We start from the raw sequence: 18092 nt of genomic DNA, 5'->3' as shown, positions 1-18092 counted from the left end.
CACCTGTAATTCCTGGGGGACCAGAGGAGAGGGCAGGAATGGGAGCCAAGTTCCAATAGACAATGTCTAGCAGGCACAGTTATGCTGTTGTATCTGCACCTCTGCCAGGACATGTGTCATCTCTGCCTGCCCTAGGGGTTGGGAATACACACACTGTTTCCCAGCAGTGGGAGCAGGGGCTGTTTCTTCATCACTTCCAGCCCACCTGTGCCCAGTGCAGAGTCTATCCGAGAGCAAGCGCTCCATCGGTGCTTCTGGCCAAGTTGCCATGTTTTCTGCTTTCTGCAGGTATGGGGATTCAGGCAAGGAGCTGCCTGGTTATCCCCACACCTTTTTCTTTTTTTCAAATAATCTTTTAATTTATTTTCCTTTTTAAAAATAGAGATGAAGTCTCACCGTGTTGCCCAGGCTGGTCCCAAATTCCTTAATGCAAGTGATCCTCCTGCCTCAGCCTCCCAAAGTGCTGGGATGACGGGTGTGAACCACTGTGCCCAGCCCTGGTGACCCCTGAAAACTGCCTGGAAACCACTATCAACCTCTGACCCTGCTCCCAGGAGTTCAGAGGTCACAGGAAAGAGGGGCCGAATGCCAGCAGTTGGGGCCTAAATTGCCTCAGCTCAGGGACCAGCAGCATCTTGCAAAGCAGAGGGCCTGGGCTGGCGGGAGACAGGCCTGGCCCAGGCAGATGGAGGAGCTCTGGTGACCCTGCTGATGAAGCCTGGTGGTCCCAGACAAGGGGCGCATCCAGTGTGTGTGGCCCTGGGCTAGGCAGGTAGGCCAGGAATCCAAAGGAAGAGAAGGTGGGAATCAGCCACCTCCCCACCCATGGATTTGCAGAGAGATTCAGTGGCTCCAAAATGTCAACAAAGGCCACTGAGGTGTGGGCAGTACCTGAGAGGCAGGGACAATGACAGATAGCCAGCTGAGGACTGTGCCCCACTGCAAGGGTCAGAGAGCAGAGGTGGCTGCCCAGATCCACCCACATAGGCTCCTTACCCTTCACTTTGGAGGTAGTGGGGTCTGGTTGTCCCAGCTCATCCTTACCTGGGCTCCTGAGTGGACTGTCTATACCTGGCAGAGCCCAGACTCCATGACCCCTTCAAGACTGTCTAGCCTCCTGCCAGCCTGGGGTATGATGGGCCATGAAGAGGCCTGGGGATGGGGGAGGTCATGGTCAGGCTGGAGCCCCCAAATCTGAACCTAAGCTCCACCAAGTGGGGGTAGAGAGGGGAAGGCATGGTGGAAGCTGTCAGTGCACTGCCAGCCCCAGTCAGGGGCAGCAAGGAGGGTCACCAGGGCACCCTGCTGGGCTCACATGGGAAGACAAGACTGGGAAGGGGAGGCTGGACCCACCAAGGGGCAGGCACCCCAGGGCCAGATCTGAGCAGCAAACTCTGGTTCTTCATCTCCTCCATGGCCTCACCTCCACCATGAAACTCTTGAGGCGAGCTCCAAAGTCTCTATCCCTTCCCAGAAACCCAAGAAACTGACACCATTGATGTCTCTAGATGGTGGGATATGATCAAGGGCAGACTTCTGACTTAATCCCTATTGCGGTTTTCCAATTTTGAATTGTGAACTTTTTACCTATTCAAAAACAATACATTATTTTTACATAATATATATTTTTTTCAAATAATATATTAAACTAAAACTTAAAAAAAAAGGAAAAGGCTAGTGTAGTGGGCTCACACTAGTAATTCCAGCACTCTGGGAGGCTGAGGTAGGAGAATCACTTGAGGCCAGGCATTTGAGACCAGCCTGGGAAACAGAATGAGACCCCCATTTCTACAAAAAAAAATAAAAAATTATCCAGGCATGGTGGCATGCACCTGTAGTCCCAGCTACCAGGGAGGCTGAGGTAGGAGAATCGCTTGAGCCTAGGAAATCAAGGCTTCAGTGAGCTATGATTGCACCATAGCTGGACTACACTCCAGCCTGGGCAACAGAGCAAGATCCTGTCTCAAGGGAAAAAAGAAAAGAACAGAAAAGACTTCCTCATCTCCCCCTCTCATTGTTCCCCCTCAACCCAGGAAAGCCAGGTAGAATCCACCCTTTTTTCTCCATGTTCCAACAAATATCAAAACACACATACAGAAGCCTTTTTTTTTTTTTTTTTTTTGGGACGGAGTCTCACTCTGTCGCCCAGGCTGGAGGGAAGTAGCACAATCTCAGCTCACTGCAACCTCGGCCTCCCAGGTTCAAGGGATTCTTGTGCCTCAGCCTCCCAAGTAGCTAGGACTATAGGCACATGCCTCCACACCCGGGTAATTTTTGTATTTTAAGTAGAGACAGGGTTTCACTCTGTTGTTTCACCATGTTGGCCAGGCTGGTCTCAAACTCCTGACCTCAAGTGATCCTCCTACTTTGGCCTCCCAAAGTGTTGAGATTACGGCCATGGGCCACTGCACCTGACCCAAAGGCCTTTTTAAAAACTTTATTTATTTACTTATTTCAAATATGGGATCATCCAATACTCTGTATTCTTTAACTGACAGCTATCATTCAACTGAATATCATGGACATCCCTGACTGATGAATAAACAGTCAGTTCTCATTATTTGCTGTAGTTATGGTCTCTAAAGTCACCATGAACATTGAATGAGCAAACATAGAAGCATCGTTCCTAGAGGAAATACACAGTTAGGTTCCTGTGAGCCTCTGCTCACCACATTTCAATCAACTGGATCACTACATAACCTTGTGTTATATGTGTTTACATTTAAAAGCACCTTATTTACTACATACTGTTGATTCATTGTATTGAACTCACAGCCAACAGTGCTATAACTCATGCCTGAATGAAGCTAATCTAACATACTTATTTTTTCTGTAAGGACATCACAGCCCTCTTGAGCTTGGGCACTCTAGACAGCACTGTAGCACTGTGCTTGGAGGCTCTGTTAAACAGCAATAAGAAGCACAAATATGTGAAAAGCGTGGTCTAGAATAAACTGCAGAAAGAACGTTTGTTTACAGCACAAGAGCTGAGACAGGAAGACAGAGTGTCCCTTTGTTCAACCTCACAAATTGTTTGCTGCTCTGCAAATGCCTTCCAATGACTGTGGAAACATCATGATTATGGATTTAGGGATTGCAAATAATTATTAGAGAGAAGGCAAATTCACAAATGCTGAATCATGAGAATCAACTGTATATGGATTTAAATGCATTTTCTAAAATTTCCACATTTAATCTTTTGGTTGGGGGGATTCTTTGCTTTTTTGGTAAACAGACAAAAACATATTGGTCACTTAAAAAGGTGGGACTTGGAGGGTGCAATTGGACTTTTATGTCCTCTGTTAACTTCATCTGCCACCCTGGTCCCTGGGATGGAGTTAAAGTGGCAGTAACCTGGCTGGCCCTGGAGTGGCCCTTGACACGAGTACAACCTGGGGTGGAGGAGGGCACAGCTCTTCCTAAAGGCACACAGAAGTCTGATGACTGGCAGACAGTAAGCTGGACAGTGTCCTCAGGCTTCCCCACTTGAGGGCCCCTCTGACTGTGAGAAAGAACAGAAGCATTTGATCCCTATCTTACAGATGAGGGAATGGAGTTCTTGAGGCCACATGGTGGTAGATGTGGCCGAGAGCCCTGCCCTTGAGCCTTTTGGCTGGAGGCTTCATGCCAGCATCCATGGCATCCATGGAGGCAGCAGTCTGGTGGCCCAGCCAGTGGGCGAGAGAGGATGCTCTTTTCTATTCCTGGTTCTGGCTAGAGGTCCTGAGGGAGTTAGGTCCTTGCCAAAGAGTGGTAGAGCCTGTGGTCAAGTGGAGGTTTCTGAAAGAAATGAGTCTGAATCCTGGCTCCAACTGTTTAAACTGTGATCAAATTTAATTTGACCTTAGGTCTTTATAAGGGGCAAGGTATTTGCCAGACAGTTTAGCAGTATTAGCAATTATTATTACTGTTATCGCAGACTTTACAAAATTTCAGAAGGTTTTCAAAGCTAACATGAAAATAGCCTTCAGGGCCAGACATGGTGGCTCATGAACTATAATCCCAGCACTTTGGGAGGCCGAGGCAGGTGGATCACTTGATCAGGAGTTCAGGACAAGCCTGACCAACATGGTGAAACCCCATCTCTACTACAAAAAATAGCTTGGCGTGGTGGTGGGTGCCTGTAATCCTAGTTATTCAGTAGGCTGAGGCAGGAATATCGCTTGAACTCTGGAGGCGGAGGTTGCAGTGAACCGAGATTGTGTCGCTGCACTCCAGCCTCGGCAACAGACTGAGACTCTGTCAAAAGAAAGGAAGGAAGGGAGGGAGGGAGGGAGGGAGGGAGAAGTAAAGAAAAGTAAAGAAAGAAAATAGCCTTCTGACTGTAGCCCTCTCCATTCAGCAGCCCAGCCTGGGCTGTTTGATTCCCACTTAGACCCAAGCTGGCCCTCGCCACCATCTATCTGCCAACCCACACGAATAAACAAAGAGAAGAGAATTCAAACCTTCCATAAGCCCATCACCCCGAGATAACCACTACTAACATTTTGGTGAGGCCAATTTGTGATGTTCTATATTTGTAATGCTCAGCTTGCACCGTGCACCCCCAAACCTGTATTTCTCACCTGCACCATGATGTGATTGTTTTTCTGTGGCAATGCATGATGCCTTAGACAGTAACGTTTGTCACTGCCAGGACATAGAGGCTGTTTTCTCCTTATTTATTGCTGCACATGGCCTCCCTCACCCCAGATGGTTTCTGCAGATCCATGTGCTCTAAGGTGATGACTAACCCGCGAGCAGGGCTGGCAGCCGCCTCTGTGGCACAGAAGGGTGGCATCGCCGAGTTTCGATTTAGCTGAGACAGAACACCCACGGATGCCACCTGCACAGGCTGCTGGGAACATGGCTCTGATTTACACCACAAAATCCCTCCTGATCTAGAGCTATCCTGTCTCTAGAATAAAGGCTTTGGACAGATGGAAACTGAGCTTTGGAGAGATGGATATTCTGACTCACTCTAGCTTGGAGTGAGATGATGCCCACTCCTGACCCGGCTTGCCTCAGAGTGGGGACAGGGCAGGAGAAATGCAGCAGGACAGACCCTCCCTCCCCAGCCAGACTGAAATCAGGGCTGAGTCAGCCTGGTGCAGGCTGTGCTTCCAAGAGAAACGCGGGACTTCATGGCTAAAAGGAGCTGATGGCAGGTTCCTGAGTATGCGGGAGCTGGGCACAGGAGAGTGTGTCGTCAGATCATATCAGCAGGTCCCTTGGGGAGAGAGGGGTCAAAACAACCTTTCAGAAAGGATGGTGGTGGGGACTTTGGCCAGGGGGTAGGAGGGTCCCGGTGATCCGATGACCCCATGACCCAGTGGCAGCTGAGAGACCCAGTGATCTGATGACCCCATGACCCCATGACTCTGTGGGCCTGGAACACACACTTGGGGAAATGGATGGAGGTGGTCTTTGTGCTGTAATAATTCCTGTGCTCCCAGACCCACACTGGCCCCAGCAGGCTGCAGTTCACCAGCCAAGGTGGGACATGGGGTTGGGATGGTGCCCATCTCTTATGGGCTAAATCGTGTCCCCCACCTCAGTTTGTGTGTTACAGTCGTAACCTCCAGAGTTAGTACCTCAGAGCATAACAGTATTTGGAGATAGACTCTTTAAAGAAGAAATTAAGTTAAAATGAGGTTGTTAGGGTGGCCCTAATCCGTTATGATTGGTGTCCTCCATAGAAGAAGAGGAGATTTGGACACAGACACACATAGAGGGAAGAGCAGGTGAAGACCCAGGAAGAAGATGGCCACTTATAAGCTGAGGAGAGAGGGCTGGGAAGAAGCCAGCCCTGCGGACACCTTGAGAATTGAGAGAAAACACATTTCTGTTGCTTGAGCCACCCAGACCATGGTTTTCTCTCTCTTTTTTTTTTTTTTTGAGACAGAGTCTCACTCTGTTGCCTAGGCTGGAGTGCAGTGGCGTGATCTCGGCTCACTGCAACCTCCGTCTCTGGGTTCAAGCCATTCTCTGCCTCACCCTCCTGAGTAGTGGGGATTACAGGGGCCCGCCACCACACCCGGCTAAATTTTGTATTTTTTAGTAGAGACCTCTGCCTTACAGGTTCAAGTGATTCTCCTGCCTCGGCCTCCCAAGTAGCTGGGATTACAAATGCCTGCTACCATGCCTGGCTAAATTTTTTGTATTTTTAGTGGAGACGAGGTTTCACCATGTTGGCCAGGCTGGTCTTGAATTACTGACCTTAGGTGATCTGCCCACCTCAGCCCCCCAGAGTGTTGGGATTACAGGCGTGAGCCACTGCGTCCTGACAGTGGTACTTTGTTATGACAGCCTGAGCCCACCCTCTCCTGCAGAGTATGGAGTACACGTCTGGGTGGGAGGGAATCCTCAGCTGGGAAGTCAGGGGCATGTTCGCTGATTCCACACTCATTTCCCAGTGCCCACTACGTGCCCAGGACTGTGTGAGGCATGGAAGATATATGTAGCTAGAATGATGTGGTCCCTGACGGTATGTTCTGATCACCTGAGACAGCAAAAGGTGCTCAACCTTTAGCATTTTCCCCCCTTTACATAGGATGTGATTCATGATGATTGCTATTCTCTGAGGTGGTTGTAGAAGATGGCTAGAGCTGTGGGGAGCCTAAAGCCACCTGCTGGGTAGAGGGCTGCTCACCTTGTTACCCCTTTGGCCCTTACCAAGCTTGTCCAGTGTCCTCTGCTGTTCATTCAGCCTCTGCTGGACACCCAGAGATGGCAGCAAGAGGCTCACCCAGGCTTTGGGACAACCAGTATCTCAGTTGTTTCTCTTATTACCTTTTTTCTTTTTCGAGACAGGGTCTCACTCTGTCACCCAGGCTGGAGTGCAGTGGTGAGATCACAGCCCACTGCAGCCTCAACCTCCAGGTGCTCAAGCAATTCTCCCATCTCAGCCTCCCGAGCAGCTGGGACTACAGGCACATGCCACCTTGCCACCTTACCTGGCCAATTTTTTGTATTTGTTGTAGAGACAGGGGTCTCACTTTGTTGCCCAGGCTGGTCTTAAACTGGGCTCCTGCCTTGGCCTCCCAAAGTGCTGGGATTACATGTGCGCGCCACTTTTAACACCTGGCTCATCACCTTTAACAGACCTAGGCGTCTCCTACCCTCCCACTCAGTTGCACACACCATTAAGAATCAAAATCTTCTCCATCGGCCTCAGCAGAAGGAAAAGTTTTGCTTACTTTTACTTTCTATAGGTGCACTGCGTAAACAATGTAGAATTTCTTTTTTCCACAAAGGAAATTATACCTTAATATAGGATTTTTTTTTTTTTAAGACAGAGTCTCACTTCCAACACCTGGGCTGGAGTTCAGTGTGCTCACTGCAACCTCCACCTTCTGGGCTCAAGCGATTCTTCTGCCTCAGCCTCCCAAGTAGCTGGGATTACAGGCCCACCACGCCCAGCTAATTTTTGCATTTTCTGTAAAGATGGGGGTTTTGCCATGTTGGCCAGGCTGGTCTTGAACTCCTGACCTCAAGTTATCTGCTCACCTCGGCCTCCCAAAGTGCCGGGATTACAGGTGTGAGCCACCATGTCTAGCCAGGATTTTTACAAATTATTATTCTTATTTTTTTCTCACTCTGTTGCTCAGGCTGAAGTGCAGTGGTGTGATCATGGCTCACTGCAGCCTCCATCTCCAGGACTCAAGAAGTCCTCCTGCCTCAGCCTCATGAGTAGCTCAGACTATAGCACGTGTCACCACGCCTGGCTAGTTTTCTCTTTTAAATTTTTTTGTGGAGACTGGGTCTCACTCTTGCCCAGGCTGGTCTCAAACTCCTGGCCTCAAGCAATCCTCTGCCTAAGCCTCTCAAAGTGGTGGAATTACAGGCCTCTGACTGGACTTTTCTTTTTTTTGAGACAGAGTCACCCAGGCTGGCGTGCAGTGGTGTGATTTTGGCTCACTGCAAACTCCACTTCTCAGGTTCAAGTGATTCTCCTGCCTCAGCCTCCCAAGTAGCTGGGATTACAGGCACCCATCACGCCCAACTAATTTTTGTATTTTTAGTAGAGATGGGGTTTCACCATGTTGGCCAGGCTGGTCTCAAACTCCTGATCTCATGATCCGCCGACCTCTGCCTCCCAAAGTGCTGGGATTACAGGCGTGAGACACTGCGCCCAGCCCAGACTTTTTAATAGGTGGCATTCTTCTTTACTGAAAGGTTCTCAGGACCCGGAAGGCAGAGGTTGCAGTGAGCTAAGATCGCACCACTGTACTCCAGCCTCGGCTACAGAGTGAGACTCCATCTCAAAAACAAACAAACAAACAAACAGGTTCTGATATGCATCATCATCCTTAATTCCTCTCCCTTTGCAATATGCACCCCCTCTGGGGGGGAAGGACCAGGGTACTTGTGAAGGGCACCCTCTGGAGTTTTGCAGTTCCCCACCTGCATAACCGTCTGTGGTGCCTCTGGCTCAGGAGGCAACCCCAGCTGAACACGGTTGCTCCACAAGCTGTCAAAGCTGGACCTGTCCTAGTGTGGGGTTGCTGCAGTCACTAAGACAAGCAGAGATGTCTGCAGAGAGGGAGCGTATCTGCCAGGCTCCTTCTGAGGACAGAGCAGGAAGAACCTGAAAACTTACTTCAGGTCTGAGGGTGGCATCCAAACCTTGATTGGTATCCTGTAGCCTTAGCCAGGAGGGTCACTGTACTCACTGAAAGGGATACAAAGGCAGCCAAGTTATAAGGATTTGGCAGAGACAGAAAACTGAGGCATGAAAATAGGAGATGGAGACCAGCGTCCACTGAAGGGTAGAACCTGAGGAGGGCGCAGCACCAGGTCAGGTGCCCAGCACACAGGCTTCAATGCAGTTGCCAAAGCCCCAGATGACCTGCAGCCTGGGGGCATCCTTGCCTGGTTCACCCGCACTCTTGGTTCTGCTTACACACCTCCAGCAACAGAGAGCTCACCACCTCTGCAGGAAACCCATCTCCTAATTGGGCAAATCAGGTTACTGAAAATCTCAGACAACTAATAGGAGCCAATGGCTAACAAGGATTGATCACCTACTTGCAGGCATTATTCTCAGTGTTTCTAACAGTTGTCTTTTTTAACCCTCTCAATAACCCTGTGAGGAGGGGACTATCACTAGCCCCATTTTACAGATATGAAAACTCAGATAGGTTCGGGCATGGTGGCTCATGCCTGTAATCCCTGCACTTTGGGAAGCTGCACTTTGAGGCGGGCTGATCACTTGAGGTCAGGGGTTTGAGACCAGCCTGGCCAACAGGGTGAAACCCTGTCTCTACTAACAGTACAAAAATTATTAAGGCATGGTGGTGCATGCCTGTAATCCCAGCACTTTGGGAGCCAAGGTGCGCAGATGACTTGAGGTTAGGAGTTCAAGACCAGCCTGGCCAACAGGGTGAAACCCTGTTTCTACTAGCAATACAAAAATTAGCCAGGCATGGTGGTGCACATCTGTAATCCCAGCTACCCAGCTACTGGGGAGGCTGAGGCAGGAGAATCGCTTAAACCCTGGAGGCAGAGGTTGCAATGAGCTGAGATTGTGCATTGCACTCCAGCCTGGGTGACAGAGTGAGACTGTCTAAAAAACCAAAGAAAAGAAAAGAAAAAAACCCCTCAAGTACAAAAAAGTTGTCAGTTGGCATAAGTCCCACAGGAAGTAAGCGGTGGGTAGAATGGGAGTCAGGAGATGAGAACATTGGTCTCAGGCTCAGAGTCACCAGTGAAGCTGCTGGGAAACTCCAGCCCCACCCTCCTGGGCAGGTTCCAGGCAGGTCAACTCTTCTCCATGGAGACAGAAGGAAAGGCTCTGGAGTTGGCCCTCTGCTCTACTGTCCCATGGCCTCTGCTCAGCTGCTCAGCTGGGGCCTGGGGAAGCAGGGCTGTCCTCAGTGAGCCTTTAGAATGTGTTCCTGCTGTTTACTTGTGGGTCCCTGGGGTGCTGGTTGCTACTCTCCTCTAATCCCCCTTCATTGTCTACACTGCCCCGACCTGACGGCCTCCTGTGGTGAACCCCACTGGCTGCTAGTAACCTAAAGCCTACCCTGGCTTAGGACATGTGTGAGTCAAGGTGCTCCAGAGAAACAGAACCAATAGGGTGCGTATCTGTGTGTGTGTGTGTGTGTGTGTGTGTGTGTGTGTGTGTCAGAGAGAGAGAGAGAGAGAGAGAGAGTGAGAGAGAGAGAGAGAGAGAGATTTAAGTCACATAATTGACTCACCCAATTTTGGGGGTTGTGGAAATTCCAACAAGAGTGGACTTCGCAGTCTTAAGTTCAAAAGCAATCTGGAGGCAGAATCTCTTTCTCTTTGGGGTATCTCTGTCTTTCCTCTTAAGGCTTCACTTGATTGAATGAGGCCTACCAAGTTATGGGGATTAAGATACTTCATTCAAAGTCTACTGATTTAAATGTTAATCACATCTAAAAAAATACCTTCACAGCAACATCTAGACCCGTGTTTGATCAAACAATTAGGCACCACAGCCATGTTGACATAGGAAATTAACCAGCACAGGCCAGTTCTGGCTTTTGGAGTGACCCCATGCTGTTCTGCCTGCTTTCTGAAGGTTCCGGATTCTGGAGTGACCCCATGCTGTTCCGCCAGCTCTCTGAAAGTTCTGGCTTTTGGAGTAACCCCACGCTGTTTGACCCGCTCTAAGTTCAGGCTTCTGGGGTGACCTCATACTATTCCACCCGTTATCTCACAGAAAGTTCCCGCTTCTGGAGTGACTTCATACTGTTCTGCCTGCTCTCTCATGGGGAAGTTCTGGCTTCTGGAGTGACCCCACATTGTTCTGCCCACTCTCTCACAAGGAAGTTCTGGTTTCTGGAGTGACCCCATGCTGCTCTGCTTGCTCTCTCACAGGAAGTTCCGGCTTCTGGAGTGACCCAATGCTATTCCACCTGCTCTCTCACAGGAAGTTCCGGCTTCTCGAGTGACCCCACGCTGTTCTGCTCACTCTCTCACGGTATGTTGCAGCTTCTGGAATAACCCCACGCTGTTCCATGCACTTTCTCATGCGGCAGTCAGGAGTTCAAGGCCAGCCTGGCCAATATGGTGAAATCTCATCTCTACTAAAAATACAAAATTTAGCTGGCACATACCTGTAGTCCTAGCTACTCAGAATTGCTTGAACCAGAGAGGCAGAGGTTGCAGTGAGCCAAGATCATGCCACTGCACTGCAGCCTGGGAGACTGAGTGAGACTCCGTCTCCAAAAAGGAAAAAAAAAAAAAAAGAGGCTTGCAATAAAGTCTGATAAGTACTGGTCAGCTCGTGGATGATATAGAACCAGTGAGACAGTGTAACATAGTGGTTAGGAATTTGGTCTCTGGGCTTTCATCCCGTGCAAGTCACTGACTAGCTGTGACTTCAGGCAAATTGCTTAACCTCTCTGTGCCTGGGTTTTTCCCATCTGGTGAGTGAGGATAGTAAGAGCAGCTCTGGCATAAGCACAGCTGTGAAGATTAATAATAAAGTGCTTGGAGTCGTGTTTGGCACCACATACCCGCTCAGTAATCGTTAACTGTTAGCAAATTCTCACCCTGTGCACAAATCTGAAAGATGCAAATCCTAAAACATTTTAAACCTTAATCAATAAACTCATCATTCTGCACTGGCATCCAAATGGATTGCAAACGGTGTTTGTCACAATTGCCACATGGTGGCGTGCCTGCTGGTGGCTCTGGGGAAATTGAATTATGCCAGTTCTGAATGGTGCCAGGCCTTCAGGAGGCTGGTCACCATACAATGTGCTAGCTGTCCTGCAGTAAAGCCCAGGGACTGCTTCAGCGGGAAGGCACACAGAGAAAGAGGGCCAGGCTTGGCAGAAGGGGGTTGGGGTCAGAGGACTGGCAGGGGCAGAGGACAGAATTCTATGCAAAGCTGGCCGAGGGAAAGGAGCAAGACTCCCCTGCTAGGGAGGGGCAGAAGCCATCTGAGAAAGTCTCTCTCTTGCCCTGAGTCCCATGGCCTTTTCTCTGCTAGCTTATGGACCCACCTGCTCCATTCTCCCAGCTTCCTTGCCCCATCATCACCTGGGCTGAACGTGGCACTGACTCCATGAAGCTGTTGAGCTCCCCCTGCTCACTGCAGACCTTCCCAGTTTGGGTCTCACTTCAGTGCTCAGAAGAGACCCTGGTAGGTTCAGGCTGGACCAGAGATGATCCCTCGGGGGTCAGTGGCCATGCCAGCTTCAATTAATTGGTTGTCAGAGGGGGAGGGAGGATGAAAGATATCTAAGCATGGCCACTTAGGCCCATCCAGTCTTTAGGTGATTGGAGAGGTCACCATTGATATGTCTGGATCAGAAGGTTTCATGGAGGAGTGACATTCACTCAGGATCTGAAACACCCCAGGGAGGAGTATTCCAGGCAGAGACACTCCAGGCACACACAGAGGCAAGGAGTGGTGCAAGAGCACCACTTAAGGAAACATTCTTGGGATGCCTGGGAGGGTGGGACTGTCGGGTTCCTGAAGATGGGGGCAAGGCTCTCAGGGGCACAGGCCTTGGGAGGAGCTCGGATGCCTGTGAGAAACTTGAGTCTTTTTCCTGGAGTCAGAAGACCCTTACTGACAGGTGTCAAGCAAGGAAGAGACAGGATCAGATTGGCATTTTAGAAAGGTCTGTCTCTAGCAGTGTGGATGGCGTGTTGGAGGGGCTGAGTTCTGAGGTGGAGCTCCAGTTAGAAGACTTCTTAAGTCATACAGGTGAGAAGGGAGAGATGGGGCTGGAGTGGCTGGGGTGGCATCTTGGTTCCGGGAGCTTCCAGCTGTGTGACCTTGAGCACGTTTCTTACCCTTTCTGAGCTTTATCCCTAGCGGCGCTGGCATCTAGTAGGAGCTCAGCACATATTTGTTGAGTGAATAAATGAATGAATGTCAGGAACCCATCGAAATGCATGGCCAGACCGAAGACACACCACCATGCCATGCCTGAAAAGACGCGCCTGTCACTGGGCTGGGAGCCTGGGGAACATCTCCAGAACTTTCCAAATCCCGGGCCTTGCTCCCTCATCCCATTCTTACCTCCTACCCATTGCCCACTGCAATTGGAAGAGGGGATCTCCAGCCCTGATGAGAAAGGGCTTTTACTTCTTAATTCTTCTGAGGCCCTGCAGATACGAGAGGGACTCGGGGGAAAGGAAAGTCACTGAGACGGGGAGGGCGAGGCTGCAAACGGACTGGCCCTGCCCGGCTGCAAGAATCCAAGGGAAGGTCCTGAACCTGCGCCGCCCTCTTCAGCTTCCAGAGACCCTTCCTGAAGGAGGCGCGGGTAGCAGCGGCGCCCGTCTCAGGGGGAAGAGGAGGTGAGCGCCCACGCTGTCCTTCACTCTGTTTCCTGACCTGTAGGGGCTGAGAGGTAAAGAGGTGCCCGGTTGTCCTTAGACTACCGCACCTCCGTCCCCTCCACTCAGCCACTAACCAGCAGGCAGGCGCCCAGGCACCGCCCGCGCTGCGCGGGTCCAGAGCCTTTCCCGCCAGCCGGGGCCGCCTCCGCCGCGCTCACCTGCAGCTCTTAGGGGCGCCCGCCAGAGTGCGCTGTTGGACCGGGCAGAGCCGCGCTGAGGGGAGGAAGAGCGGCGAGGGCGGCAGCGCCGACTGGAGGCCTCGGGACGGGCGGGGAGGACGCGGAGGACGCAGGCTGGAGCGTGGGAAACCTTCGGGAGTTCCTGCGTCCTCGGAGAGGCGCGGCGCGCTCCGGCCGGGTCTCGGAGGTGCGGGGACGGCAGCCTCCGCCCCCTCAGGTCTGGAATCCCGCGGGACGGGGACGCGGCGGCGGCGGCGCGGGCTCGGCAGAGGCGCCAGGGGGCGCTAGTCGCTCCTTGCCGCCCATCCGGGCCGCGGCGGTTCCACCAGGTCCCGCGTCCGGCGCCCCGCGCCTCGCAGTTCTGGCCAGGCGCTCGGAGACGGTGCGGCGGAGACGACCCGTTCTTCCACTGCCCCCTCGGCCCGCGGGAAGTGGCGCCCGCCATCCGGTGCTGCTCCTCCGCGCCCTGCACCCCCAGCCGCAACGTCTCTGGGGCCAGACCGCCAGGCGCCCCCGTCCCTGGTACCCGCGCCGGGCCCCATGGCTCCTCCGCGACTCCCGCCAGGAATTCAGCTTCTGGGAAGGGTTTGGCCGCTTCTCAGACTGGAGAAGGCAGGCCCGAGCAGAGGCCCGAGTGATTTCCAGAAGCCTGGTGACTGGGCGTCGATGTTCGCCCTGGACTCGGTGACCCAATAATCCCAGAGCGGGAGGAGGGGCGAGGCTAGCGGCGGGGCGAGGAACCTGCAGGCACCGAGAAAAGATACGCAGCCCCAAGCCAGCCTTTTAAAAGGACACTGGCTGTGGGAGTGCTACCCCGCTGAACCTCGACTTTCCCGGGGCGCGCAGCTCAGAGCTGAGCCCCTGGGGACTCCCGGGATCTGCGTCTCCCTGGGTCCTGAGGCAGGAGAGGAGGAGGCTGCAGGGGGGACTGAGCCTCCTCCCCCCAGCCGAACCCTCGCACCCTGGGAGCCTGAGCCGGACTGAGTCTCCTCCCCCAAGCCACATCCTGGCACCCTGGGAGCCTGGAACTTGCATCTGAGGCCGGAGGGACTCTTGACTCTTTTCCAGTGAGCTGGGGGGAAAGTCACTGTCCTGAGGAGATCAGCCTTCAAGGGCGACGTGAGCGCGTTTGGCGCAGGAACTGGCCGGCCCTCCCTGTTGTGCTGTCCCCTGAAACTGATGGCCCCCCTTTCATTCCCCCAGCTCAGAAGAGGCTTGACCCTACTGGAAGCTTGAGGGCGCAGGCTGGGAGGAAAGAGAGGAACAGAAATCCAGGCGGTGGAGCAGCTGGAAAGCCGGAGAATTCGGTGGAAGGGTGTTGCTGGCTGTTCTTTCCCCGCCCGCATTCCTGAGGCTGGGGCTGCAGCCCCCTCAAAACCTGCCCTGCAGGTCCAAGTAGTACCCAGCGGACAAACAGTAGAATTTGGGCAGGACCCCGGAGAGGCTTGCTGAGTGGGATAGAGCCCACAAGAATCATCCTAGGCTGCACCGCCCCCAGTCCCTCAAGACAGAGAGACACCCAAACAACCCCTGTGTGCAGACCCGCAGCTTTCTGTGACTCCACCGTGGAGTCCAGAAGGCAGCTGAGGGTGGGAGCGGAGGGGACGGGAGGGGGACCGCCGGCGCCTGGGCGAGAGAGGCGCGTCAATGGGCCGCAGGGGCCGGATCGGTGGCCTAATGGATTCAGGCCTGCAAGGCAGAGGCGCACCCGGCGGCCTGCCCGCGCTCTCAATAGCGGACAATGGAGTCCCGGGGTGACCTGAACAAAGAATTTGGAAGTAGTTAAACTGCAGAACACGTTCTGGGCCTGGGTGCCTCCTTTCAAAAGGAGCGCTGGGAGAAGAAAAGAAATCGCTGGGGGGCGAAGGGGGTGAGAAACTGCCTAGGGGAAAAGTTGGTGGGTCGCCCTAGTTGCCGCCAGCTACCAGACGCCAGGAATTCAATAGGAAATGGGGGAGGGGTGGCCCAAGTCTCCCAGACCGCAAGGAGAGTCAGAGAAAGTTCTCCAGGGATGGCTGGGGTTCTGGAGCAGGACTGAGCTTTCTCCCATCAACACACATGGTCAAGGGAGCAACCCCCCCCCCCCCACCAACAGACACACAGTCAAGGCCAGGAGAAGCTTCCCTCGGACTTTGGGGCTAGAACAGGGACCAGTGAGTGGAAAGGGTGTCTGGGCCCCTGTGTCTAGACCTCCATGGACCGCTTCCCTCCTTCCCTCCTCTAACAGGACTCTATGGACAGGTCTCCCTCTTTGAGCCCTTTCACAGAGCTTGTTTTTGTTTTTCCTTCTCCATCCAGTTCAGAAGGACTGGGTTCTCTCCCTCCTTCCCTTCTTCACTCCCCACCCCACGCAGCCAGCAATCTAGATTCTTCTATGAGAATATGTATTTTTTAAAGTCAGGCCTCTGGGTGTAAAATAGAGGGCCAATTATTATTTTATTTCTTTTTTCTGAATTTTCTAATTTTTTTTCACAATCAGCACAGCCAACAACATAGGAAAAGAAGACATTTGAAAAGCAATCAGTTATACTGGTATCAAACTAACTTAGAAGAGGAGGAACTTGAAAGACTGTGGAAACCAAAAGTGTAAATAAAATGACGGAATAAATGGTTAGGAGACAAGTCAGAAAAGAAAGGAGCGGTGGCTGCCACGTTCCTGGGAGGCAGTGCCTCTGGAATCCGAGAGAACGCTCCCTGGCCAGGAGGCTTTCTCCTGTGGGAGGCGCTTGGCTTGCAAGGGGTTAACAGTATTGCTCATGAACTTGGCCTGTCTGTCTGGCTCGTGATGAATGGTGAGACTCGCTGACAAGTTCAGCCTAGGGACCTCCCCGCTGTGGAAGTGGAAGAAGCACACACAAGCGAAGGGGACCCGGGGGGAGCCACCAGGGCGCGTAGTTCGGAGTGCCAGGCACACTTTCTGCCTGCTCTCTTGGCTCCTGTCTCCCTTCGGCCGATCACCTGCTCTCCTGAAGCTTTCCAACGTCATCCTGGAGCCCCAGAGTTTCCTGAGGCCTCCGCGTTGTGCGTCCCAGGACCCCTTGCCCGCCCCTGCGGGAAACGCGGAGCTGTAGGCAGCAGGACGTCCGGAGCCGGCCCAGGGGAGGCCAGATTCAGCATTTGGACAGCGGCTCCGGGGCGCCGTCGGCCCAGCGAGTTTGCAGGTGCACAGCCTCTGGCAGATGGCGCGTGGGGGGCCGTGGGGCTGCCCTGGGTCTTGGAGAAGCAGGTCCCTGCCTGGAGGGCATCCCCAGCTCCAAATGGGACACGTTTTCCCGGGCTAAATGATCCCTTTTGAGCTCACACGGGTACCCAGGGACCAGCCAATCCAGCGTGGCTATCCCCAGCCTAACCAACACCTGTGCTTGGGGGGAAGATAAAACGCCCCCTTTCAGCCCAGAGGTGGATGCCCCTCATGCCCCAGCTTCCATTCTTCCCAAAGCAGCCCAGATCTCTGAGTCTGGAGCCGCCGGAGAGGCTTCCAACCCGCTGCTTGCCACCACCTCCCAGGTCGTTGGTGGCTCCGGGTGAGTCTGGCGGCGCGGGGAGAACAGGGGGGACAAATGGCGTTGCGACTCCCCGGGAAAAGCTAGGAGGCAAGCGGGGCGTGGGGAGGAAAGGCCAGGGCACACGGCTGGGTGCCCCTCGCAGCCTGCCTCCGCCCCCTCCATTCCTCACTGGTCGGGGTGAACGGAGGGGGGGGCGGGGGGAGCCGCGCTGACGTCACTGCGGGCCGTGCCCGCCCGAGAAGGCGGCGCTGGGAGCCGCTCAGAGCCCAGAGAAGCCGCGCGCCGCCAGGAGCCCCCGCGCCGCCACTGCCGTGCCCGCCTCCCGCAGCTCGCTGCCATGCGCTCGCCGGGGCAGGGTCTCCCGGAGAGCGGCGAGAGCTGGGCCTGAGCCCAGGAACGCGCCTGATCCCGAGCGGCAGAGCCGCGGTGCCCGCAGCCGCCCCACCCGCCCCACTGCCTCGCTGGGGCCCGGGCCCCCTTCCCGGTCCGTAAGTGCCACTGCCCGCTGTGTCTCGGCGAGGCTGGGAAGCGAGGGCTGGGGATGAGGGCGGTGGCCTTGGCCAGGGCAGCGTCAGGAAGCTGGGCTGGACTGAGAGAGGGGGCTGGGACATCCCTGCCCGGTCCCCTTGGGCAGCTCAGGCGGCTGGGGCTTCCCTTTGCCGCTGGGGGTGGGATGAAGGGCGCGCTCCGACTGTGTGTGGGAGGCGGGACTCAGTCATCCGGGGCAGAGGGTTATGGGGCAGTGGAGAGCGCCCAGAGGTGAGGACTTTGGGTGAGCAGAAAGGGGAAGGGCGCCAGGTCGGATGGAAGTTGTGGGGCTGCAGACGTGGTTAGCAGGAAGAAAGGAATGCTTCTGAAGTGAGGTTCTGCTGAGTCCCAGAATCGCCCTCTCCCTAGCCACTGCCCCCTACTCCCTTCTTATCCCCTCCCCCACAAAAAATAATAACCTAGAAAGCAGCTTCCTGAAAAAAATATTTTCAGAAACCGCACCACACAGCACCCACTCTAGACAAGATTTTTGACATGTTTTCCCCCCTCTGAAATGGGAAGTTGTTGGGAAATCCTGTCCGCTCTGCTCCCCACTCCGTGCCCT

At 53.6% G+C, this 18092-nt stretch overlaps 1 protein-coding gene across 1 annotated transcript in view; it reads left to right on the top strand.

The window, feature by feature from the left end:
• The first annotated feature begins 13039 nt into the window (after positions 1-13039).
• The window catches only part of LOC116540390 (Wilms tumor protein 1-interacting protein-like), a 39741-nt gene continuing 34688 nt past the window's right edge, over positions 13040-18092 (top strand). The window contains exons 1-2 of the mRNA XM_032263892.1: positions 13040-13272; positions 13521-16654. Of these exons, the coding sequence (XP_032119783.1) occupies positions 13040-13272; positions 13521-14181 (894 nt within the window). The 3' untranslated portion in view covers positions 14182-16654. The remainder of the gene's footprint in view (positions 13273-13520; positions 16655-18092) is intronic.

The sequence above is a fragment of the Sapajus apella genome, unplaced genomic scaffold (genome assembly GCF_009761245.1).
Source record: "Sapajus apella isolate SASKATOON/1434 unplaced genomic scaffold, GSC_monkey_1.0 scaffold139, whole genome shotgun sequence".
NCBI lineage: Eukaryota > Metazoa > Chordata > Mammalia > Primates > Cebidae > Sapajus > Sapajus apella.
The sequence above is the reverse complement of the archived record's forward strand: the minus strand, read 5'-3'. Positions and strand labels throughout refer to the sequence as shown.